At 37.7% G+C, this 25,420-nt stretch overlaps 1 protein-coding gene across 5 annotated transcripts in view; it reads right to left on the reverse strand.

Annotated features, from left to right (window-relative positions):
• Positions 1 to 621: 621 nt before the first annotated feature.
• The window catches only part of FOXJ3 (forkhead box J3), a 125,478-nt gene continuing 100,679 nt past the window's right edge, over positions 622 to 25,420 (reverse strand). For 4 of the 5 annotated variants that reach the window (XM_074334522.2, XM_019737168.3, XM_019737166.3 and 1 more), the window contains 7 exons: positions 20,878 to 21,006; positions 17,605 to 17,776; positions 14,395 to 14,811; positions 10,705 to 10,806; positions 10,144 to 10,335; positions 4,658 to 4,765; positions 622 to 3,591 (listed from right to left, as the gene is read on the reverse strand). In XM_074334522.2, the coding sequence (XP_074190623.1) occupies positions 3,476 to 3,591; positions 4,658 to 4,765; positions 10,144 to 10,335; positions 10,705 to 10,806; positions 14,395 to 14,811; positions 17,605 to 17,776; positions 20,878 to 21,006 (1,236 nt within the window). In that variant the 3' untranslated portion in view covers positions 622 to 3,475. The remainder of the gene's footprint in view (positions 3,592 to 4,657; positions 4,766 to 10,143; positions 10,336 to 10,704; positions 10,807 to 14,394; positions 14,812 to 17,604; positions 17,777 to 20,877; positions 21,007 to 25,420) is intronic. The other variant, XM_019737167.3, reaches the window with a different exon arrangement.

The raw sequence follows: 25,420 nt of genomic DNA on the forward strand, positions 1-25,420 counted from the left end.
TAAATTTATATAATATTGGTTGAATGTAAAGTGTAATTGAAAAATTTAAAAAGGGGGGGAAAGGTGAAGGGGAATAAGAGGTCCAAATTTTCAGGTATAAAACAAGTCACGGGGATGTAATGTACAGCATGGGGAATACAGTCAATAGCACTGTGACAATGTTTCATGGTGTCAGATGGTTGCTGGACTTATCATGGTGATCACTTCTTTAAGTCTCTAAAACTGGTGTACACCAGAAAATAATATAATGTATGTTAGCTATATTTTAATAAAAATCTTTAAAAAAAATAAAAAGGAAAGAGAAAATAAAGAAACAAGAAAAAAAGAATGTTTCAATGCATTAATTAATTTAATCTCACTACAATTCTAGGAGGTAGTTATTACCCTCACTTTACAGGCACTGTGAGTGAGGAAAAGGAAGAAAGTGAGACTCAGAGAAATGAAGTAACTTCCCCACATTCACAGAACTAGTGACGTGTTCAATAAATGGCAGCAATGACTATTGTGAGGTAACAACACAGACTGTGATACCCAGACGACTAACTACACCGTTTTTGTATCTGGACCAGCTCCAATCTTGTTCACTTAATTGCAGCCAACGACACAGACGAATTGGTGCCATAGAGTTAACATAATATATTTATTTTAAGTGCCATTCATGCATATCAGTTCTGGCAGCAACAATCCTAATGACACTTGGAATATTTCTTTACAGCACTAAACAGTTACAAAGAATGGGTGCCGTTCATCATAGAGGCAAAATATGAAATCGTGCAATAGCAAAACTGTAGAAACATTAAAACACTGACTGTCCAACAGCAGTACAGAGAGCAGATTGTGTTTGCACAAAAAGCCAATGCATTTTCATCACATATATACAATATAGATATGTACACATCACCCTCTGAATGAACAATATCAAAATACTCTATTCCATTTGAAATAATCCCCGGATTGATTCCCTCCCACTTCAAAGGACATCTGAAAGACATGTATTTACACCAACACACATGAATACATTTACGTTTCAAAAACTGCCACAAATGCCAGTCGGATTATTCTCCTGGACAGAGTACCCCCATTTGATTATGTGCATTTATTATTCTTTTCCCCAAAAGTCTTCAGTCAATTTAAGCCCAAGGCAGGATTTATTCTGCATTAACTACCAACTGAGATGGCCACTAGAGGGATGGCTCTGCACCTCACCAGGTCGCCCTGTCTGGCTGGAGCCCACTGAGAAAAGTGAGATGGGTCTAAGTGGAGGCTCTGCCTCCAGGGCCATTCTTGGTAAGTGTAAATTCTTATAAAAATATCGATCACTGCAAATCAGTAAGTGATTGCCAAATAGGAAATAAGCTTCACACAATTTGTAAAATCTTCATCAGTGGTTTCTACTCAAATCATTCAATATAAGAGATCGCAATCCAATAGCCACATTATTTAAAGTGCACACTGCTCCCCAAGCAATGAGAAGTTTCAGAACGGTTACTTTGGCACCTAGAGGACAGTGACTTGAGCAGACCACTGGAAATCATCACCCCCCTTTTCTCAAGCTTTTCCTCTGCAGGCTGCTGTCTCATTTGATCCATCTAAGAGGGGCCTGTTGGCTGCCTTTCCAGAATCCTCTCATTTCACTGATCTCAGGGGGCTGGAAGTAAGCTTCCTTTTTCATGCCAAGCAGGGTCCAAACAACAGAAACATAAAGCCCTTCCTTTCTCACCAACCCCACCAGCCTTTACCATGGCTGGCTTCCCAGTGATTCATTCAAGGCAACACTCAAAAATAAAACAACAAAAAATACCCACACACGTTCACAAACACTCTCACGTATACACATACAGAAACAAAGATGTCTGTTTTGTTCAAGTAGAAATTACTCAACCACTAAGAATCACTAAGGCTAATTAAAGTGATTTCAGCATGGCTGGTAGAAACTAGAGATGCTAAAAAAGGCAACCGTGAGCAGTTATTACTCCTTGATTTGATGGAACATATTTCCCCGTTAGAACTGAAAGAAATTCTGCTTCTTTTTGTCTAAAGAACCAATTCAAAATCTATGCATTTTTTAAAAATCTCATTTCTTTTAGTTTATTAGAAAACTAAGACAATCAATCCGTGCAAAGTAACTGTAACATGATATGAAACAAAACAATAAACAAACAACAACTAATAAAAACCCCTAAGAAGCAGGCTGCATTTCAAAGAAAGTAACCAAATGTCATGCAGTTACAGAAAACACAGGGCAACAGACACAGCAGGCCATGTGACAATAACTGCACTGAACACTGAGGCAAATAAAATCTGTGTGGCTCTACCCTCCTTTCGGTGCTTCCTAAATGGAAAGAGAATGAGTGGGCTAACTTGCTTTAAGAAACAATGCCCCGCCATTCTGTTGCCCAAATGAACTCTGATTCCAATTCCAGAAAAATCCTATTTGGCTAACAAGTCTCAATCAGCAGGAATGCTAAGATAGAGAAATATACTCACATGGTGTAAGGAGGGATGAGCAAGAAAGTAACACAATCTCTGACTGTCTTATCTGTAAACTCTTATCAAGAAAATAATTCTGTGCTTTCAGACACTGCATTTCTCCTTAATGAACCCAATAAGAGCTGGGCATTCACAGAAAGTAGCAATAAATATTAAAATAACACTTTTGAATAATAAATATATAAGTGGAGGCATTGACTTGTTTGAAAAGCCAAGCAACGCCCAGCTTCTAATCAATCAGATACATTTTAGAGCTGTTTTAATGTAGATTGAGGAAAACAGACGTTGATAAGGTACAACAAACTCTACAATCCCTTTAAGCATCAAAACAATTTGGTCAGTTCTTCATGCTGCTCAGGAACAACATGCCCCTTTGGATTATCTGGAGAGAGTCAAACTCTGGGTTCTTTGACTTGCTGGGTAGAACTCAATACCCACATTTCTGAAAAAGATTAAATAAGGGGAACTGAGCTTTGAAAAAACCTATTTCCTTTCAGTTGCCTACATCAGTTAAAAGCATCCTGCAGAAAATAGCCTAACAAAGAATAAAAACTCACAGTTAACTTTCTTTTCAAGATGTAATAATCCAATTTAAAAAAATTGAAGCCTCTCAGTAAATTTTGTACATATATTTACACATATGTATCTATAAATTGCTTGCAGCAAAATAGGCTCTGTCTGAAAAAAATCAGTCTGGCACTTGTGGTCAACATTAAATTGACACTAATATGCAAAAGCTGTTCAAATCACACAACAGTTAGGAGCTACATAGGGCAGCTGGCAGGGAGACAAACATGTAGTACTTGTTTGGGTCAGAAGAAAGCGTAAGTTATCCAGCTAAATCTTTTTGATTGTCTTCAAAAGAAATTTTGATAACATTGGTAAAATGATTAGCAACTTTGTTTTCTCAACTGGATGATGTGAAACCTTTCCCTTCACTGCACAGATGGTGATGCTGGGGTCCGGTGCTTCGCAGAAACCAGCTCTACACAATTGAATCCCAATCAAAGTCATCCTGGATGTCATCTGGAGGCAGAGAGCGCCGCATCTGGAAGGCTTGGGAAGGCATCATGTGCTGCTGGTTCATGGCTCCGTGATGGCCTAGAAAGAAGAGGCAATGTCAGTAGTGACTCAGGAGAGAAGAAAGAAATGATAGCCTATAGGGCACTCGTATATGCCAGGCCCTCAGTGCACATCATCTCACTAATACACCCAGAAGCCTTCAACAAGATGGTTTTATGATCTTCATTTTACAGGTAAGGGAGACTGTGGTTAAGCAAGGAGGGCATAAAAAAAGTGCTAGAATACCTGACGGCTGAAGCAACCATTTCTCTTGGTCTGTTCTGCTTCAGTACATGTTTCAATAACATGAATTGGCTCACATGAGAATGGCAAATAGGAGAATGTCATCAGTGTACCATTGAAGTCACCCTGGGTCACAGTGAATTTTCCCCAGCAAGTTAATTTTTGTGCCAAGTAAGAGGTGCACACAGAGAACGCCACAGCGCTGAGCGCAGTGAGCCATGGAGGAGCACGGCAGAGGGCACAATGCCCACGCCGCACGTAGCCCTTGTTGCATCGGTGTGACCGTGTGCTACTTGTCCTCCCCGACTGTGATGCATTCTGCCCCGATCGCCATAGCTTTGACAAACTCCCTTCCAAACCAGATTCCATATTTTTTTTAAATGATGATCTTTATTTACTTGTAGAATTTATCCTTTCATGAGGAATTAAACATATCCTTTTAACTGTTATGGAATTTTCACTGATTAGTTTTTGTTAGTACTCTGATTACAAAGATTCAAAATCTGCTGCTATCTTGTTTTTCTCATAAACCCTGTAATTTTTAATGTACAACTTCAGAAAATACTAAGGTTTTCAGTATGTCACAGGATAACAGAAATGCCTGTATTTATTTATTTTTAAATGTATAAATTCCTTACTATGTGCCAAGCACTAATGTTAAGTGATTTACATATAATTCTCATTTGATTCTCTTAACAACCTAGGAGTTAGGTATTTTTATTAGCTCCCCTTTACAGACAGACACCACCCCCCTTATCAGGGAGTTCTCCGCCTCCTGAGGCAGCCTCTTTCACTGCTGGGACAGCTAAAGCTTTTCGATTTAAACTGAATACCAACTGCAACACACCACAGCCCAAATGACCTGCAATCGTTGTTCCTGGAGTGCTGAGCGCCTGTGGGAGATGAGGATAACCAGGGGGAGGCATCACTGACGGAGGGAGATTTTGCCTGGAGTCTATGTACAAATTTCCTATCAAATTAAAAAGCAGAAAAAAGAAAAACGTAAGTAAAACAAATCAAGCATTAAAATCTTAACAGAATTGTTACCTAAAACTAAATTAAGTAGGTAAGGTGAGGAATAAAGGAACAGGAAAAATTCCTCCTTTCAGATGCTAAAACTGCCAAAAGGTGTTAAAAGGTGGTGCTGGCTTTCTGAACACAATGCCAGGCTGGGTGTGAGGGGTGACACCAGTCCTATTTCTGGCACTGCCTCTAACTCTCTGGAAACTATGTCTATTGTTGTTACATACCCCAGCACAGTTCTAAAGCATTTTTATCACTTCATCTGAGCCTCCCACTAAACCCACGAGGGCAAGACAAGTATTACCCCCATTTTATAGACGAGGCAACCAAGGCTCAGAAAGCCTAAGCTGACTTGTCCGAAGACACATCATTTTGACAGGGCGAGGGCTAGAATCCAGTTCTCCTACCTCATGGGCTCTGTCTCTATATTGCCCTGATTTTCTCACCCTCAGAGCACACCTATGTGTGCCTTAGCTGATTAAAAAAGTGACTGGAGGCACGAAGTCATTGGAAAAACTTGGCATAAGGTAGAAGAGCTATACCAAGGAAAGATGATTCAAAATTTATTATTCAGAAGTGTGGAGATGGGCAACAGATCTCATTTAAGTGGCATTTCAGAAGGTTCTTAATGTATTTTTGTTGACAGGAGCCATCAAGTGTAATAGCTCCAAATGTCAATTAGGTTGCATCCTAATGCCAAACAGAAAGGGAGAGGGACAAACCTCAGGCGCCCTCCCCCAGTAACTCCTGGAGAATAAATACCCTAACACTGGTGCACATTGTACAGAGCATCTGGAATGCTGGAAAAACTGTTTCCCTAAGGTATTTTAGTGTTTCACACAAATTACATGTGCATTCTAGCTAGAAAAGAGCAACCATTTCCCCAGAGGGAACTAAAAAGGGAAGAAAAATCTTCCTTTTGTATTCAAGGCAGGCACACTATTTGGCTGCCTACAAGTTTCTCCTGCCACTGGAAAGTCAGGACTGTCCAAGCTTGAGACAGCCTCAGAGATAATCTAATCCAGTCCTATCTCTGTTCATGCACATAAAGAGATGAGACCAGAGAGAAAATGAGACAGAATCAGGAACAAAACACAAGACTTGACTTCCAACCATTGCCTTCTAAGATGACATGCTTTTTTATAAAGTTTAGAGTCAGAACTGAGCTCTTTGACCAATTTACCGAATACTGAAGATTCAGGAAGAAAAAGACAGGAGAAAGTTATACTAAGAAAAGTTATCCTCTTCTACAGCTCTAGTATATTCTTACGGGGGGTGGGGTGGGAATATTGCCCCGAGTGCTGCTCAGTCGTCACACACGTGGCTGGTGCACCTTCTAAGGCTGCACCAGGCTGGAGGGGTCACACCACTCTGAGCAAGTAATAAGGTCATTCACTAACTTCTAGTCTCAGGCTTCCAACAACTTCCCAGCCTCTGGCCTGAAAAATCTTAGCTCTTTTACTCATCCTTAGGAGCTCAAATCACAATCAAAAGACAAAATCTGATTTTTATTGGAGATTAATTTGCTTTCATAAAAATCATTTTGTAATTCTTACCTTAAAGGGGGAGAGGGGTGGGAACTAGAGAAGAATTATGGGAATAAACAAGGATTATGGGAATAGATACCCACATTAAACATATAGCCTTAACTTTTTGAAATTCTGTCACATTCCTAACAAATTTACATTCAGATAGAAATTTTCATTACTCCTCATTTTTCCAATGTTCTCATTATAGTCTGAACAATTAGAGTCTACCTAAACTTTCTATGCTAGAAATTAACTTCTGGGACAGCCTGCTGGCTCAGTTGGTTAGAGCGCAATGCTCAGAACACCAACGTCACCCGTTCGATGCCCACATGGGCCCGTGAGCCGCACCCTCCACAACTAGACTGAAAACGACTTAACTTGGAGCTGATGGGTCCTGGAAAAACACACTGTTCCCCAATATTAAAATTAAGCATCAGCTTAAGAACAGCATAGCTAGAGGACTTAAATGTTACTGAGCAAGGCAAACTGCAAACACAGGTAAAACAGTTTAGGAAGAAGAGGAGACACACACTGTGCTCTCCTTTTCTCCTTCCTCCTTCCACACTAACACATCACAGCACTATTGTCTAGTGTCTCTAAGGAGTCCAAAGAAGTATTTACCAAAAGGGGGTCATGAAGACAGAAGTGACAGGGAAAGTTTGAAGAACATGAAGAGATTATATTCTCGGAGTCAAGGTCTATACCCAAATGAACGTTGTAATTTTAGGCAAGTCACTTTCTCTGGATCACAGTTTCTTATCTGTTAAATAACCGGATAAAATCAACAGCTCTCTGAAGTGCACTCTTACATAACATTTCTAAGAAAATGTGGCAAAGAATTACTGGGGGGTAGAGATGAAGGAAGTGAGATATCTGAATGAATGATACCGAGGGCTGCAAGGAGGAGAATAAGAGAATGACCGAAAGAAGCTAGGACTGAAAACAAAGAAAGTAGGCTGGGCATATTAAAAAAAAAAAAAAAAACCCTAAATGTTCGTGGACAGACCTCCATGGGGAAGAGGTGATGCAGACACAGAGCACAAGAGTGATCAGAGAAATTGTTACCAAAAGCCGATGCGGCTGGGAATGCCAGTCTGGCTAAAGTTCTTTTGACTCAAAAGAAAAGCCTAAAGGGGGAGGGGAGCTGGGAAACAAACACTGAGGTAAAACTATAGTTCTTCTGCCTTTGACAAGCTGTGAATGAAGTAGCATTGAGAATCAAGAAGGAGTTGTGGGGACCCTAGAGAGAAAGAAGATGCTAGCAATAAAAAGGGAAGATGGCAGAAAAAATTAAGGGAATCACAAACCACCAGAACCAATCAATCAAGGTCAAGGATCAAGACGAGATGACCACAGACCTCTAGTAACAAAGGGCTTTAGGGGAAAAAACATAGGAAGTCTGTCTAGAGAGAATCCAATAGATGGATAATGCTTTTTTCCTCAACAAGGGTACCAAATTTCAAAACCAAAAGGTACACTTGGACCTTTCTTAGAGATTTAGGTCACCAAACTGAAGAAACTCTTGTTTCACCACATAGCTTTAAAATTCCAGAAAAGGGGAGCTACTGCTTAACATGTATAATGGCCTTCTCTTAAGACTGAGCCACACCTTCTTCTACTTGTCTTCCTACAACACCCGAATCTGTTGCAGGCAACAATCTATGAGCAACCAAGGTACCCACACGTACACATACATGCATTATTGACATACACGTACATCACTCAACTTCACTTTAAGGCTGATTGAGATGATGTGAGATGAGAAGGTACAATTTTGGTGGAACAGGGAAGGAAAACCAAGGGACAAAGGACAGAAGGGATGGCACACTGGGTCTAGGACTTAAAGCAAGTTGGAAAAGTAAAGTGATATATCCTGAAAGGGACAACCATGGGCTTAGAACTTTATCAGAGGATCAAAGAAGATAAGCAGTCCAACAGATAAAAAGATAAAATGGAAGAGATACAAAAATGAAATGGAAGAAGGCAACTAAGTGAAAATACACAATGAATTATACAAATCTTTATACTTAAAAATGAATATAGGGAGGATTCTGGGAGGATGGAGGAGTAGGAAGGACCAGGAATCTGTCTCTCAACAGAGACAAAATTGTACTGGTGGAATCTAATGTAACTATGGAATTCTAGAGTCTCTCCAAAGCTTGTAAGTTGCAAAGCAAGGCTTGAATGGTGAATTGCAGTTAACTTTGGTTAATTTCAGCTCTAGCACAGCAGTCGCTACCTATCCCTTACCCCGACCTCCACAGCAGATAGCTGTGCACATGTCCCTAGAACAGTTTACACACAGCTTGCAGGGCAAAAAGGATACTGTTCTCCAAACACTGGGGATCTGTACTCTGACCAATGACTTGCTTCCATCTCAGGGATGCAGCTACAAAGGAGGGTGACCACTGCTGTTGCTCAATGCTGCAAGCCCTCCCCTCTGGCTGAAATGATTTCCAGGGGACTTAATGGGCTGGAGCCCCTTCTGTCTCCTCTTTCATTTCTCTTTTCCCCCTTTTGGGAGCCAGACATTAAAAACTAGGACACTGTAAAGCAACTGCATATAAAGGAAAAATAAGAACATGGCCACCCATGCCAAGAGCAAAGCACAGGCTCAGAAATGACCGGAGAAGACCTTAAGTTTATATCTTAGGTTGAACCTTGGCACAAGGATAGCCCACAACAATTTTAAAAAACAACAACAAAACACCAGCAAACCCTGTGAAGGGAGAGACTCTGATTTCCACAGGTACCACATTATTAGATTTTTGGTAACTAAAGAGTTACCAAAAAATAACGTTAGTATCTGACACATAGCTAATACTCAGTACCTCCTATATTCCAAGCACCGAATGAGGCCCTTGTATGGATATAATTTATAGAATGAGTAAGTCACCAAAATCAAACAGCCATGGAGGGTTTCAAGTTAGGTAAACTTGATTCAAAATGGAAGCAGGAAAGATGATGGAACATTTCTATATCAAAAGACACAAAACCAGATTTCACAAAAAGTAAAATGTAGCCTGACTGGGGATCTTGAGAGCACAGGAGACCAAATATGTGAAATAAGCGGGGATAATGGCTGGAGGAAGCCACTTAGGAAAGAAAAAAGATGGCTTTTTAGGTATCAAATGCAAAATCAAGATAACATACAGAAAAGAAGTCAATCTGGGGATAAAAGGCGGCAAAATATTAAAATGGCGAGAAAGAACTTGGATAGTAAACGCTTACAGAACGGAAACTTAAGAAAACTGTAGGCACTAACATCAGAGTTAAAAAAAAAAAAAAAAAGATGGCTACAAGGGTAAAGGAAGAAAGTGAGATGAAAAATACAGAGCACAAATTTTGAGTCCAGAGTAAAACAGTAATGATACTTTACCATTAAGCGCACTCTTCAAGTATAAACTTTCAACTTTAATTTTGTTTAACATTCTTAGCAGATATACAAAAATAAGATTTTCATTTTAAGTATATACAAATTTAAACTGATATAACTTTAAATTATGTTCTTATAAAAATGTAAGGATCTTTAACACATTTAATTCTTGTTTGAAAACTTAAAACGTCACAAAGGAAAGTCAATTGTAAACAATGAAATAATCATATAAATCATGAAAAAAAAGTTCATCTCAATTTTCCTAAGGTACACCTTAAGTACATACATTATTTGATTTCATTCGTTTCTTAGAATTAAACCGTAAATAGATCACTGTCATCATTAACAATGTATCAAGCTGCCTCAGACAGTTAAATTTCATATGAATGAGAAAAAGAGAAAATCAAGATAAACCAGTACCTGTTCCAATATGTTGGGAAGGTTTTGATGGATGCATGGCACCATGACAGACATTTTGCTGAACATTACTCTGCGAGTGGATAAGGCCAGTTTGTGTGAAGAACTGATTAAGAGAAGAACAGAGATCAGCAAACTGAACCTGATCTAAAGACCAGTTCTTGAGATCTGCCTGTCTCATACTCTCCATCAAACCTATGAGGAAAGCATTAGAAATAGTTAGCACAGTTCCGCAAATATTGCAAAGAAAATAACAAGACACAATTTTTTTCGGCGCTCAAAATTTCCACTGGTAGTGATTGCGCATGCAATGAACATTTTAAAATTATTCAAAGTCTGATTATTTTAAATGTGGTCATGTTTCTTTCAGAACTCTTGTCCGTGACCCTCTGCTACATCAAAAGACTTAATTATGAATTTTGTAAAGTGTTGTTTTTAAGCATACTACCAACTGCAAATAAAACACTATATAAGGGGATGTTTATTTCTATTACAAAGAAACTTAATTTATCAGAGAAAAAATAATGTGTATTTGGTTATATGTCAAAAGGAACCAATACTCACCTTGGAACTGTGAAAGGTCTACATCTGACCAATTAACACTGCTGGCAATTCGACAGCTTTCTTTTAGCATATCAAGTGTTGCATACCAATCATTGGAAACACCTATAAAAATATTGACAGCACTATAAATCTTGGGTAGTGACAGTCTGAGGCATACAGTAAGGGAAGATAATGAGCTGACCTTATTCCTGACACTGGCAGATCCCTATCTACTTATACGAAAGGATGCACACCCATTATATCACGTGTTGGGGCAACCAGCACGGTGAGACAGGCAGGAAAGGGATTATTTCTCTCCATTTTACAGATAAAAAAAAGCTGAACCCAGAAACTTGGTATAACTTAGCAAGGTCACTATAATGAATCCAGGACTTGAACCCAGGGCTTCTGAGCTTGAGTCTGGCACTTGCAAATTGTCAAACTTGGTAACTGCTCTTTACATTTGTACAGTACAAATAAATGAGCAGGGACAAGTCATACAAATCAGTATTTCCTCCCATATAAAAGTTCATCTTCTTGTCTTGTTGTGTTCTTCATCACTTAGAGGCAGGTACACATTTAGAAGCAACACACAGCATAACATAAAGTGCTGACTTCCGGGAGGTATATTAGACTGTACAACAAGAGGAGATGTTTCTTATAAGGCAACCTTGGGAGTGAGAAAGGCCTTAACACAGCCCTCCTGTCAAGGTAGCAAGGGTGAGCGCTGCCACTTTAAGAGATGCTGAGGAATCCAAACCAGGGCATTTCTAGTCAGGAACAGTATCCTCCTTTGTAACGTCCTCAGAAGAGTTAAGACGTGGTAGTTTGTATATCAACAAAGTGGTCACCACTCAGAGGCTTGAAGCGAGAACTACCCTCAATGAGATAGTGCTGAGTAGAGAAAGAGTGTATCTCCATTCAGTGACTACTGCTCAAATTACTCTATTTTCAGGATCACTGCAGGATGGATGGAAGAAAGAACTAATAAAAAAGGATTTTTTGCTACATCACAGATAATTATCAACTACTGGCTACTTGATTTACAAAATTCTGCCAATTATGGACTTTTAAAACATAAACAAAGAACCAGAGACAACATGACCCTACCCTCAGGCACCCATAATTCAGAGAGAAATTTGTTCCGGAAAAAAATGAAATTAATGCCCCCAAAATTAATGCCACAAACACCCAAGTCTATCCAACTTTCAGATCCCATAATAAATGTTGACTGGGCAACACAAAATAAAGCAATCTCTGCAGAGAGAGTGGCTGAGCAAACCCTATCCACTCTGAAAATGTTTGCTAATTTTAGTCCTTTTAGAATACCTGGTGTTACCGGCTCTGAACTCTGATAGGTCAGGATATATTCCCGTTCTACCATTGATTAGCAGTATGATCTTGAGCAAATTGCTGAATTTCTTTGAGTTACACTTTTCCTATTGAATGTGGTAATTTATACTTGATTTGGGAGAATAATATGAGATAACGTATCTAAACTGCCTTGCACATAATGAGTACTCAAAAAACTGTTAGGTTCCTCCGCTCCTCCCCTATTAAAGAAAACCTGCTTATTAATTAGTCCCATCTTATAAACGAGAAATTTATAATTCAAAGAGATTAATTATTATCACAGCCACAGTAATTTTTCCTAACTCCCCAAGGTGGAAGTCTGTTTTCATTCTCTGGCAAGCTACCATTGGTATAACAGGCCATTAAGTGCACATCATGGATTGTTTTCAGCTGTACTGGTACTTTTTCCTCCCCTGGCAATCATTATACTTAAAAAGAAATGTATGACCAGAGCATTACAACTTGACACCCCAGCTCTACAATCATTAGTCAATCCTCAAAATCATATTAAGAACAAGCTTAAATTTCTGAAGAATGTATTGACATTTAAAGGTAGGCAATAGTGACTGAACTAAGAGTTACCAAAGGGGGCTATATTAGGTATTTTCTCTGGCACAGATCTAAAAATAATCTCAAGATATTTTAGGACATAGTCCATCAGGCAGGGACTACATCAATTTTTTAAATTTTATTCTACTTAGAATTAGTAATGGAAAATAAACTGTTAAAAGAAACTTACTCAATTTCAACTATTCTGTGATGTACTTTTGTAGCTTATTTAATACTCCCCAAAAAACTTGTATTATTTTTTCTAATTTGTAAATAAGGAAACAGTTTTAGAAAAAATTCAGATTTAAAACAAAATCAAAATAAAAGACACAGTATATACTCTCTAAAGCTCATTTCCCTGACAATAGTTCAACTGCCTGAAACAGCTGTCATTATTCAATTGGTAAGAACTAGCACTGTCTATGTCTAGCACTCAGCAACTGTCCCTTCAGGATAAAAGTCTCATCAGTGATATGGCTGGTAAGTGAGCAGCCAGGCAAGCTGAGGGAAGAACACTGTATTTGTGTAACTCCAAGGGGCCCCCACTCACTTAGTAGTCTATGTCTGTGGCACCCCTTGGAGTTCTGCAGTGCAAAGATTGCCTGGTCTATAAATCAATGTCAGTTAAGCATCTCACGAGAAACCATCAAGACCTATCTGAAGAGCAACAGATTTTTTAAAAAAACAGGATACGAAAAACGTTTTCTTTCTTTGCAATCTATCATTCTAAAATGAGATACTTGGCAGTAATTAACCAAAGAAAGGAAGAGTGGGAACAGTCACTGGATACTTAAATACAAGATACTAGACTAGGCATTTTATATTTGTATTCTCAATATGACCCTCATAACACCACCATATGTCAAGGTATTTTACTTTCATTTTTATAGATTAGAAAATAATAAGACTGAAAAAAGTTAATACACCAAAGGTCTTAAGAGCCATAATAAGGATTCAAATACAGGTCTTTCTGGCATAAATCTATGCTCTTTCTTTTTAATTTTTTTTATTTTTCAATTACAGCTGACATACAATATTATATTAATTTCAAGTGTATGACACCGTGCTTAGACATTTATATAACTTACAAGGTGATCACCCCGATAAATCTAGTACCCATCTGACACCATACATATTATGCTCTTTCCTCTATACGTTGGTGTAAAAGTAATTGAGGTTTTTGCAATTTTTAACCTTTCAAACCGCAATTACTTTTGCACCAACCTATCATAATAGCCTGCAGACAGACTGTACATTCCATTCTTTTTTCAAATACAGCTGACCCTTGAACAACACGGTCTGAAGTGCGTAGATCCACTCATACACAGATTGTTCTCAATAAATATACAGCTGACCATATTTTCAATCCGTGGATGCAGAGGGCCAACTGTATGCACTGTTCTTTGCCATTTTATCTAAGGGACTCGAGCATCCATGGATTTTGGTATCTTAGGGGGTTTGAGAACCAGAAGGGATGACTGGGGAGTCAAAAGTTATACACAGATTCCCAACTTCACTGGGTCAACTGTACTCATAAAAACACTTTTTTCCAGAGGGACAAAATAAGAGTTAAAACCAAAATCTGCAAGGGTTGCTAAGTTTGCCTATATTGCCACAATCAGTTTTAACCAAGAAAATCTCCAGGTCAACCTATGGATTAAATAGTAACAACTATAGGATTATAGCAAAGAAACACAAAAGGAGACAGATGAGAAGAGAGTGGGTAATAAATGCAAATAAGCCCCAGATAACAAAGGACAGACTCTAATTCACAGTTAGCCAAACACAAGTCAGGAGACCAAGACTTACCAGAATTACAGGAAACCTGTGGTGGGGGTGGGGGTGCCTGGTGGGTTAACGTCTGGTGCTGATGATTCGAATGGTGCTGCATGTGCTGGTGTGGAGAGGGGTGCTGGGGATGAGGGGACTGGAGCTGGCCGTGCTGCTGAGGGTGCGGTGCCGGGTGCTGGGGACGCTGCGGATGCTGGGGTAAGCCATGCGGCCGATGGGGCGGGTGTGGAGACGGCTGTGTGTGCATCTGGGGGTGGGACAGAGAGACTTGTGCAACCGAGTTACTGCCCGTGGTGCTGAGGCCACCGCCATGACTGTTGGACAGGCTGCTTTGGCTGCTGTGTGGGTGAGAGCTCACTGTACTGCTAGGAGAGTGCTGATAGGAACACGAAGTGTGGGACTGCTGGGAAGATTCGGAAGGGATGTTCATCAAACCTGAAAACAACCAGAGAAAGCAAGACCATGTATTGTCAGATTTCAGTTATGTTTTATGACAAACATTTGCAAAATTATTTAGAGAGCAAAGGTGTATGTTGTCAAGAAGCAAATTTGGTTCAGTTTAACAAGTGTTAATGGAACATCCACTAGATACCGAGCTCTGGAACTGAGAAGAGTAAGAAATATCACTCTCTGCCCTTGAGTAGCCTATGGTCTAGTGGAAGAGACACACTTCAAATTATGTCCAGCAATAAAAGTACTAAGGCAAAAGTACACAGCAGGGTTATAGGAACTCTGCTTCTTGCCTATTCAGGTAGGAAGGGGCTGGAGATACAGAGAAGCCTTCTTTGAAAAGGCAGTGTCTGAGTGGAGACCTGAAAGATAAATGTCAGGGGAAAAGTGGGAAAGGTGTTGGGTCACATTCAAGATGGTTCTCTATAGGCCTGCAGACCAAAGCTTTGACAGACAGAAGGGAAAAATAAAGCCCAGTTATTTCTGATCTCAACTTTCTTTGACTACTCAAAAAACCTGAAGTCCAAGGTGGCTAGAATCCCTAAGTCTAAGCAAAACAATTACCATTTCTACTGTTCTTTTTCATTACTCTATGCAACATTTTTGAGACCTACAGGTTAGGGATTCAGACTGCATACTTTACAGCACAGAAAGTACGGATTAAAGTCTCTGCACTGCTGTTGACACACTTGGAAACGCTGGCAAGCTGTTAATCTGTCCAAGCCACAATGACCTCAACTAGAAATGGGTATGATAATAGTATCTACTTCAGAGTTGTTGTGAAGATCACACACCACGATGCAAGGGCAGGCTGCAGGACGAGCTCAGTAAAGGTTAGCTGCTCTAAACATGACGCTGATTGGGCCAGAGGTGCCTAATGTTAAAAATAATCTGTGTTTGGTTTGCAGGTAGACACTCATTTTAATTAATCTATTGTTATATTTGATTCTATAACTAGGTTATTTTCATATCCAAAAGGATGGCTCATACCATGTTTTGCTGAACCAAATTAAAAAATGTTATTAAATGAAAAATAGAATCCCACAATATAGTTGGCAGTCAAGAAAATAAATAAACTTTTTAAACAAAAATAAAATTATTCTCATATTTATCATTAATGGTAAAGTTGTATTAGAGTACATTGTAAAATAATTTTAAAACTTAGGAAGCTAAGGTTTTGTAAGTAGAAGACTTAATAAAAGTTCTTGCTTTGACCCCGGAAAAACTATCATTTATACGGAATGTATAGAGTTATTACAGTAAAATGAAAGAAAGCAATTATTACATTATCTATTTCCAATAAAGTTCTAACATTTCATTTTAAGAGGGAATCTAGATAAGATCCATACCAACATTTTCAATCCCAAATTATTTTTAAATAAAATGAAATAAAATATCTTTCAGAAGCCCAATATGTAAAACTTATATATGTAAAGTTACATTTTTTTTGAAGCCAGGGAAGGAAGTCTACTAGGTCTCTCTTCATCAGCACACTTCTACTCCCTGAGACCCTCCCAAAAGCCAAGGACTCCTGAAAACCACTGATCTAATGAAATCTTCTTCATTGTACAAATGGGGATGCTGAGTTCTAGACAGGTGAAGCTAACTCAGTTAACTTTATGGTAGAACCTGGACCAGAACCCAGAATTCCTATCAAAAAGCAGAACCCAGAATTGCTTTTTTTTCTTAAGTTTGATGAAACAGCATTATGGGCTTCAGAAACTGTCACCATTGTTATTTAAAAGCAAGTATTTTTGTATTATGAGCACCAAGGTTGGATCTACTTAGCAATCTTTTATTAGTTCTTTTTGAAACTTTATATAGAAAATTTAAGATAAAATTTGAGAAAATACAATGAATCTTACTTGAACCAGAAAAATCAACTTCCTATACAAGCTACTGAAATTCACTGATATATATATAACACTTGTCCATTAACTTTCATAATATCAGACGATATCAAGCATTAAAATGTAAACTCTATAAAGACTGGAATTTTTGTCTAAAATATTTAGTTCACTGCAGTGAGCAGGTAAACTCTGTGTTGGGGTATAAATAGTTAATCTGTCAAACAAAGAAGCTAGGAAATGCTTCAACAGTAGAGTTCCTAACAATATCTGACTAGTGTTCTATGAGATAAAGACAAGGTGACATTTTGATCCTATCACATGACTCTGACTAAATTAAATCAGCAGCTAACAGCACAGTAACATATAACAGCAACTACCTAGCATTTGCTTGAGACACAATACTGCATCTCAACCAAAATCACTTTTAGTTGTTAAAATTTGATTTAAATATGTTATATAAAATAATGACCCAGAGCATATCACTAACCAATATGTTCACTTATAAGTGCCATACATGAAATTACAAATTTGGTGCTACCATTCCAATAGTTACCTCTTCCCTAATACCAGTCAGAACAGAAAGGCAACATTTACCACCCAAACATTTCACATGCCAGACATCACTAATTAACCATGGCAGTCTTTCCCACATGGCACAGATACAATGTCAGAATTCTTCAATGCAGTACTCTAAGACACCACTAGTAATCAAGTGAAGTAGTCATGCAAGATGAAATTTATCTGCCATTCTTGTGCTATGATATAAACATACAGAGCATAGTAAAGACACAAAGAGCATCCAATCTTGATTATGATCACAATGTTCTAAGATTAAGGAAATACAACAGCTGGTACGTGAAAATAATTCTTAAAAGAAAATTTTTCAATAAAAATTTACTTTACAGAAAAGTATTTTTAAAAACCTCACCTTGTTGACTAAGTGACTGCTCAAAAACTGACTTATAAAGGCTCCGAAATGAGGCACTGAGATCTTCAAAATTATATTCTGAGAAAAGTAGTTGCTTGTCTCGTTCTGGAAGGTTGTACTGTGGCTGCTGAGGAGTCAATGACTGAGAGACTGGTTCGGGGTGGTTTGTCACCTAACATTAAAAGAAAATACTAATTTAGTAGCTCTATATCAGAATCGGTTTGTTACATAACACAGATAACTGAAAATATTAAACTAGTTTCTAGAATCCAAAGGAAATAGCTCCCCTGCCTTCAGCTTTCCCATCCTTTGTTTAAGTTGGTAAAGTTGGTATATATAAAGTACAGACCATAAAATTGTTAACTCAGATCCGGAAGAACCATAGAAATCTAATCCAATCTCCACATTTCACAGACTGGGGGAAAGAGTTCAATGAAGTTAAACGACCGTCACAAAATCATACAAATAAGTGATGAACTAGACCTAGAACCCTTCCTGTTTCTGTAGAATCTTTATCTTGATTTCCACAGAAGCAATTTCATCTCAAATGTCACTACACTATGAAACTACTTACATTTCAATTCATCTTCAAGTATTTAACCTCAAATACTGTGATCAGTTTGTATGGCACTGCCCAAAGCAGCAAGGAACTTCAACCCATCTAACTCATCATTTCTAGGGGAATTTTTTTTTTTTTTAATGAAACTAGGGGAAAATGAGAAATGAAAGGTAAAACACAAGGGAGATTCTGAGATAAACAAACTAGATCAGGGGCTTGAGCTATGCAGGAGGTGGAAAAGCACCATAAATAACTACAAAATAAGAATTATCTTTGAAGGCAACACAATTAGAAATATAATTAATTAAAAAATTTTAGCTGTATTTCTTAAAGATTTTATCAAAGGGTGGTAAACTGCCCTTTGTTTAGTGTTCTGAAAAATTACGACTTGTACACTCACTGTCAATCTATGCAGCCATTCAACACGATGCTCACAAGGAGCCTGCAGTAACAGGGGAAATATGAACTCTGTGGAGAAGCAGGGCTTGGCCAGCGGCACTTTGGCAACCTTCCACATCTCCACACAGGCCATGTAGGCAAGACTCAATGGCATGATGATGTCAGTCTTGGTGGAACACCCTGTGATTATCCTGGAACGTGGGATAAGTGGTCTTTTGAGGAGCAAATTCTTATCCACCATCCTACCTTGGAGGAGGCAGTGATGGGGCAGTTTCTTGCCTATCTCTCAATCTTGCAGGAAGTTCCTCAGAGACAGCTTATCTGCCTTCATTGCCAGTGACACAGGGAACTCTCTACCTTACTCCCATAGGGTACAGCTAGCTGCAAGTTATACACCTGCTTAGGCGCGGTATGGAATTTGTTCCCCCACCACAATGACCCACCACATGTGTGGTCTGTCATCTAGCTCCTCTGATTTGGGGTTGTCCTGTAGGATATAACACCATGCTGATGTGGCTTTCTACTGTCAGTATAAGTAATAAAACTATCTCCATTCATTTGGGCTCCCTGTGTGCTCACAGGCTCAATCTACGGACACGTGACAAGCCCAACCAGCAGCTGACGCTGTACTGTCGCTTAAGGAGTGCTTGATGACCAAATTGGTATCTTGTTGTTAAATGAAAAAAAGCAGTCTAACAATGTCTAGCTTTTTAACAGAGGAGCTTAACCCTCTTACATGTTTGTTCTTATTTCTGTTACCTAGTTCTATAAATGTTTTTTTAACTTTTCCTCTTATTATATTTCGTGTGATACTGGACTGTGTTCTTTGATTTCTTTGGGTTTCAAGATTTTCTACATTCAAATTATTTTAAAAGCAACTTAAAATCATTAAATCTTTGCACACTTTGCTTCAATTCTCCACCTAGTCCTTTTATATATACTGAGTGCTTTAATTTAATTTACCTCTTGATCAGCTAAGTAATTTTTTCAGTAAGGGCACAGGAAAACAAGAGTAGGATGCTTTCTAAGCTCTGTATTTTCTTGGCTTCACATATGAATGAAAATTTGGCTGGGTATATTTATAATTCCAAACCCATTCCCTAAAACTCTAAATAAAGTGTTCCAGTATCTTCTGGCATTTAGTATTTTGGAAGAGAAGTATGATTTGTTTCTTTGAATGTATCATTTCTTCTCGAGTATTTATGTGGATTACTTCTGAAATTTTAAAATCTATCATGATATGTCTAGATAGAGGTTGGTTTTTTTTTCCCATTAACTTTTCCAAGAACTCAGTAGCCCTTTTAATCTCTCTTTCTTCTAAAGACTGCTCTGTACCAACTATTCTAGTTTCTTCCTCAGGGACACCTATAATTCCCAATTCTCCTCATCTATTCTCTTCTTCTACATAATTTATTTCTTTCTCTGCTTTTTCCCCCTGCATTCTGGGAGAATATTTTAGTTCCTTTTTCCCTAGAGCATTGATAACAGTTTTACAGAGTCACTTTTCTTTTCACCTACATACAATGAAAATTTTAATTCTGCTCTCTGGGTTTTTGTTTCCCTCGTGTTATATTATTTCAGCCACCACACCTCCCCCCAATCTTTGTTCTATGTAAATGTTTTACCTATTTATTCATCCTAGTGGGTGATCTGGTAAGATCAAAGTTATACCAATAACAGAATGGTGTATGGCTCTTGGGCTCTGTTCTGTCTATGGGGGAGGACACTTGCCAAATGATTTGAAAAGAAGTATCAGATAACCCAAGGCTCATGTTCTTATAATAGGTAACAAAATCAGCACAGGAGCAAGAATACTCACGCACAGGTCCCTTTATAGCATAGTTTTGGTTTTTCACACAAAAATTGAAAATACTATATTGGTTAACTATTGGGTACCAGGTCATCCTAACCTTTGGGTTTTGTAGAATCCCCTTCTCAGATCTACAGCTGGAAAACAAGGTGATATACACACATACTCTTTTACCAAGGACTACAAAACATCACCAAATATAGCTTTGCTAGACGGAAGTACAATCTTTCTTCCTATTCCAGTTGCTTATCAATTGGACACAGAACAGATGGAGCAAAGTAGACCAAGACATATAACACAGTGCAACCACGTATTTGTATCTAACTCGCTAAAATATAAGTACCCAATTAAGACACTATCAAGGCAGAAATCTGCTCTACTTACCTAAGCTAAAGAATTCATTCATGGAAACACACAATTTCACTTTTCACTTGCATTTCAATTTGGTTTAGTTTTAAGCACTAAATGAGTACTCAACAAAGAAGTTAACTTCACCAAGACTTACCGGTGTATAACTATGCACATTTCCAACACTGTTCAAATTAACAGATGCCAAACTCTGGTCTGAGAGACTGTTGTTAAGGCTACTGCGTGGGCTATCACTACCATCCTGATCAGTGTTGTATAATGTTACCTAGAACGGAAAAAAAGCAATATTTGAATAAGTGGTTCTTACTATAAAGAGTACTTTTAAAGCAACTCTACAAAAATACAACTAAGTGAGATATGGTAGAAAGACAAAATGTTAGTGTAGTGGTCTTTCCTTTGGTGCCTACCTACCACAATTCCATGCCCTTCACTGCTAACTCCATGTTAACCATGAAATATAATAACTTACTCTCAAACTAAAGGACATCGCTATCCAGAGGTACATAAACTCAATTTACTATCAGGTATAATTAGTTTATCATTTGGTGAGAGGGGAATTATAGATTTTTACTGTTAAGTATTTCTACAATGCATAAATTTATTTTTATTCAAGCTTTAAACAAAAAATGCTTTTCTATTCTATCAAAATCTTATGCATTAAAAAAGAACACAAAACATACAATTTCCATTAAAAATCACAGATATCATAGTGTTTATAATACTGAAAATTGGAAACTCAACTATCCAACACATTTGTAAAATCACAGATACGTGATGTAATTTTTTAAAATAATAATATGCTAATCTATGCATTAGCTATGAAGGGCTATATATCAAACTGTTAACAAGAGTTTACTAGCAAGGGGCTGGATATTCCTGAAGATATTCATCACTGATAGTGTATATTTTTACAATGCTTAAGTTTGTTTACAATAAGCATTATAATTTTTAATTAGAAACAAAAAAGATATTTCTAAAACTAGTCTAACTATCCTTCAAGGATGCTACTACCAACTTTCCTTTCTATGCTCCAACGTCTGTGCAAACAACTGGTACAGAGGCTTTACAGTCTAATTAATTTTGATCTAATTTTTATCCAATACTTAGCTCCTTGAGTCACCAATAAGTAATCATAAATAGCATAGTGCTTTCTGCTCAGTATAAATATTTACTAAATTTAATAACCAACTGAGCAATCACCATCCTTCTGTCTGTGCTGAAAATGGGGTCATACTCAAAGCTCACAAACATTTGCCAAGAGGCTGAAAATGTGGAAAACTAGGCATATATGCCTCTATATTTAAGCTACAACCAAACACATCCACATTCACATCCACTAGAAACAATTACGTGTCTAGGAAGTAATAATGGAAAACAGTACAGTAATCCTCCCATATCCGGTTTCAATTACCAATAGTCAACCGCGATTTGAAAATATTAAATGGAAAATTCCAGAAATAAACAACTCATAAGTTTTAAATTGTGTACCATTCTGAGTAGCGTAATGAAATCTTGTGCTGTCCTGCTCTGTCCCATTAGGGACATAAATCATCCCTTTGTCCAGAGTACCTACACTGTACATACAATAATAAGATATTCTGAGAGACCACATTCATAGAACTTTTATTCTAGTATATTGTTACAATTGTTCTATTTTATTATGAGTTGTTGTTAATCTCTTACTGTGCTTAATTTATAAAGTTAAACTTTATCATAATATGTACATATAGGAAAAAAACATATATAGTATATAGGGTTCGGTACTATCTGTGGTTTCAGGCATCCACTGGGGGTCTTGGAACATATCCCCCACAGATAACAGAGGACTATTATATAAGAAAAAATGAAAAGGAATAAAGAAAACTCTAGCAAAGATTTTTCTGGTACATATTTCTAGTATAAATTTCATTTAAAAAATAATCAACTTTATGGGCCTGTAGGAATAATCAAAAAGTTATGAAACAATATATCAATGAATTACAAGCATTCTATGGTCATTTTCTTGGCTGCTCATTCTCTCTTGTCCATGCTCACTTACCTACCACTCAAGTCAGAAATACTCTCCATCATGTTGGACAAATCCTCATAACTTACTTTATTTGGAAGGAGGATAAACACTTTTATTAAAATGTAACATATAGAGAAAATAAATTACTAGTTTATCTATTACAAAATGGGCGTACTTGTGTAATCACCACCTAGATGGAAGCATAGAGGAGCAGTTCTCAAACATGGACCTTATAACCCCCTCTTACAGTCTTAAAAATTAAAGAGTCGAAGAGCTTTTGTTTATGTTGATATATGTCAATAACTGGCATATTAGAAATTAAAACAAAAAAAATGTTAACCAATTTTAAAATAACAATTATAAACCCATCTATATTTTAACATAAAAAATATTTCCTCCCAATAAATAAGTAAAATTAGAGAAGTGCCACTGTTTTATATTTTTAAAAATCTCAATGCCCGTCTTCACAGGAAACAGCAAGATTCTCATATCTGCTTCTACATTCTGTTACATAAGTTATTTAGGTGGAAGAATAGAAAGAAAACCCAGCATCACACACATATACAGAGGGTGCCAATAAAATATATACACATTTTAAGAAAGGAAAAGTGTATTAAAATTGTAATACTCAATATATACCGATAACAAAAGATGAGTACAAGTCACGTTTGACTTCTGCAATTACAAGAGGTGCTCAAAGTGGTTACCATCAGCGTCCAGACACTTCTGATTATGGCGACCTACTGCTTGAGCAACATTGACCGAAGTGTCCACTTGTATACATTTTTTTTTGGCACCCGGGCAGCCCCAGTATATTTATTTGGAAAGGGGAATAATATTTTAGTAGACTTTTCAGATGATCGTCAATAGTCTTTTCTGATACTACACCAAAACATGGCAAGTGACAATTTTTTAAAGATTAGTTACAATATGGAAACTGAAACCATACTCATAATCAATAAATTTTTCATACTGTTATATTAAAATCCACTGTTTACTTTGTACTTTAAATGCCTCGTTCGTCCATGCATTATTTTGCAACATTATGCATTTGGTAGTTTAGAAAATACTGGTTCCCTAAGTTATGCAGCTCTTCCAAATCCTGACACATTTCATTACTCAACATCAAAACATCACATTTGTTAACATTACCAATAATCTCATTAGAAAAGACTGGGAAGCTATCAGACCCACTATGGTGAATTTAAGTTTTCTAAACTTCTATTTTTTGCTTAAAAGCTCTAATTTTATCATTGGCAGGAGATAATGTCAATTGTTTTCCCTGAAGTGACAGACTCACTTTATTCATTTTCAAGAAAACTTCTGCCAAATAACCAAATCTAAATAATCCGTGTTGTTTTTGCAAGAAAAAAACAATGATCCATGAACAAAGCAGCTAGTTCAACATCCAATTCAAACTAATCACTTAAATGCTCTTCCTTGAAGCAACTACTGTACTTCAATATGTAATATAAGTGCTTTATGCATACTTCCCATTTCATCACACAGAATATTATAAAACAATTTTGCCTGCCTCACCAAAGATATTCCTAAGTAAAATATATTTTTTTTAAATCTGAAGTGTGTGGGGCAGTGAAGAATACCTAGTACAGTTAGATGGCACGGCCTCGATCCGTGCTAACATCTACATACTGCTTTTGCTGCATCAGTGAAAATACAAAAGTAAAGGAAAAGGCAGATAATATTTTAATATTATAAAAATAGCTTTGACCTCATGGAATCCCTAAAAGGGTCGTGCTTACCATGGTGTCCACACACATAGAACCACTGACACAGGCCATTACAGCTCTCCAGAGGCCCACTCACACACTCCCCCAATCACCATTCACCAGGCAATCATTACCCATCCCCATTCTCCTGACACACGTAACCAATACACGGAGTTCTACCACTAATTAATGGTTTTCCCATTTTTTAACTAAGTATAAATGGAATCATATATCCTTTTTTGTCCTTCTGCAGTAAATTTAGCTAAAGGATTACACAAAGCTTTGTTTTCTATTGCATTAATATCTGGTCTTAATCTTTATTACTTCCTTCATTCCGTTTTTTGGGGGGTTTTTTAAAGATTTTATTGGAGAAGGGGAACAGGACTTTATTGGGGAACAGTGTGTACTTCCAGGACTTTTTTTTTCCAAGTCAAGTTGTTGTCCTTTCAATCTTAGTTGTGGAGGGCACAGCTCAGCTCCAGGTCCAGTTGCCGTTGCTAGTTGCAGGGGGTGCAGCCCACCATCCCTTGCGGGAGTCGAACTGGCAACCTTGTGGTTGAGAGGACGCGCTCCAACCAACTGAGCCATGCGGGACGCAGTTCAGCTCAAGGTGCCATGTTCAATATTAGTTGCAGGGGGCGGAGCCCACCATCCCTTGCGGGACTCGAGGAGTTGAACGGGCAACCTTGTGGTTGAGAGCCCACTGGCCCATGTGGGAATCGAAACGGCAGCCTTCGGAGTTAGGAGCATGGAGCTCTAACCGCCTGAGCCACCAGGCCATCCCCCTTCATTCCGTTTTTTCAAATCCATTTTATTCTTTTTCATCCAACTTTATTGCTTTATCATTTGTATTTATGTCTTAGATACATCTAGAATTGACTTTCATGAATAGAAAACCTGATTTTTCCATTAATCTAGTACCACTTGTTGAAAGACATCAC

This window comes from Rhinolophus sinicus, chromosome 14 (genome assembly GCF_057876585.1).
Source record: "Rhinolophus sinicus isolate RSI-liver-muscle chromosome 14, RSI-T2T, whole genome shotgun sequence".
Taxonomy (NCBI): Eukaryota; Metazoa; Chordata; class Mammalia; order Chiroptera; family Rhinolophidae; genus Rhinolophus; species Rhinolophus sinicus.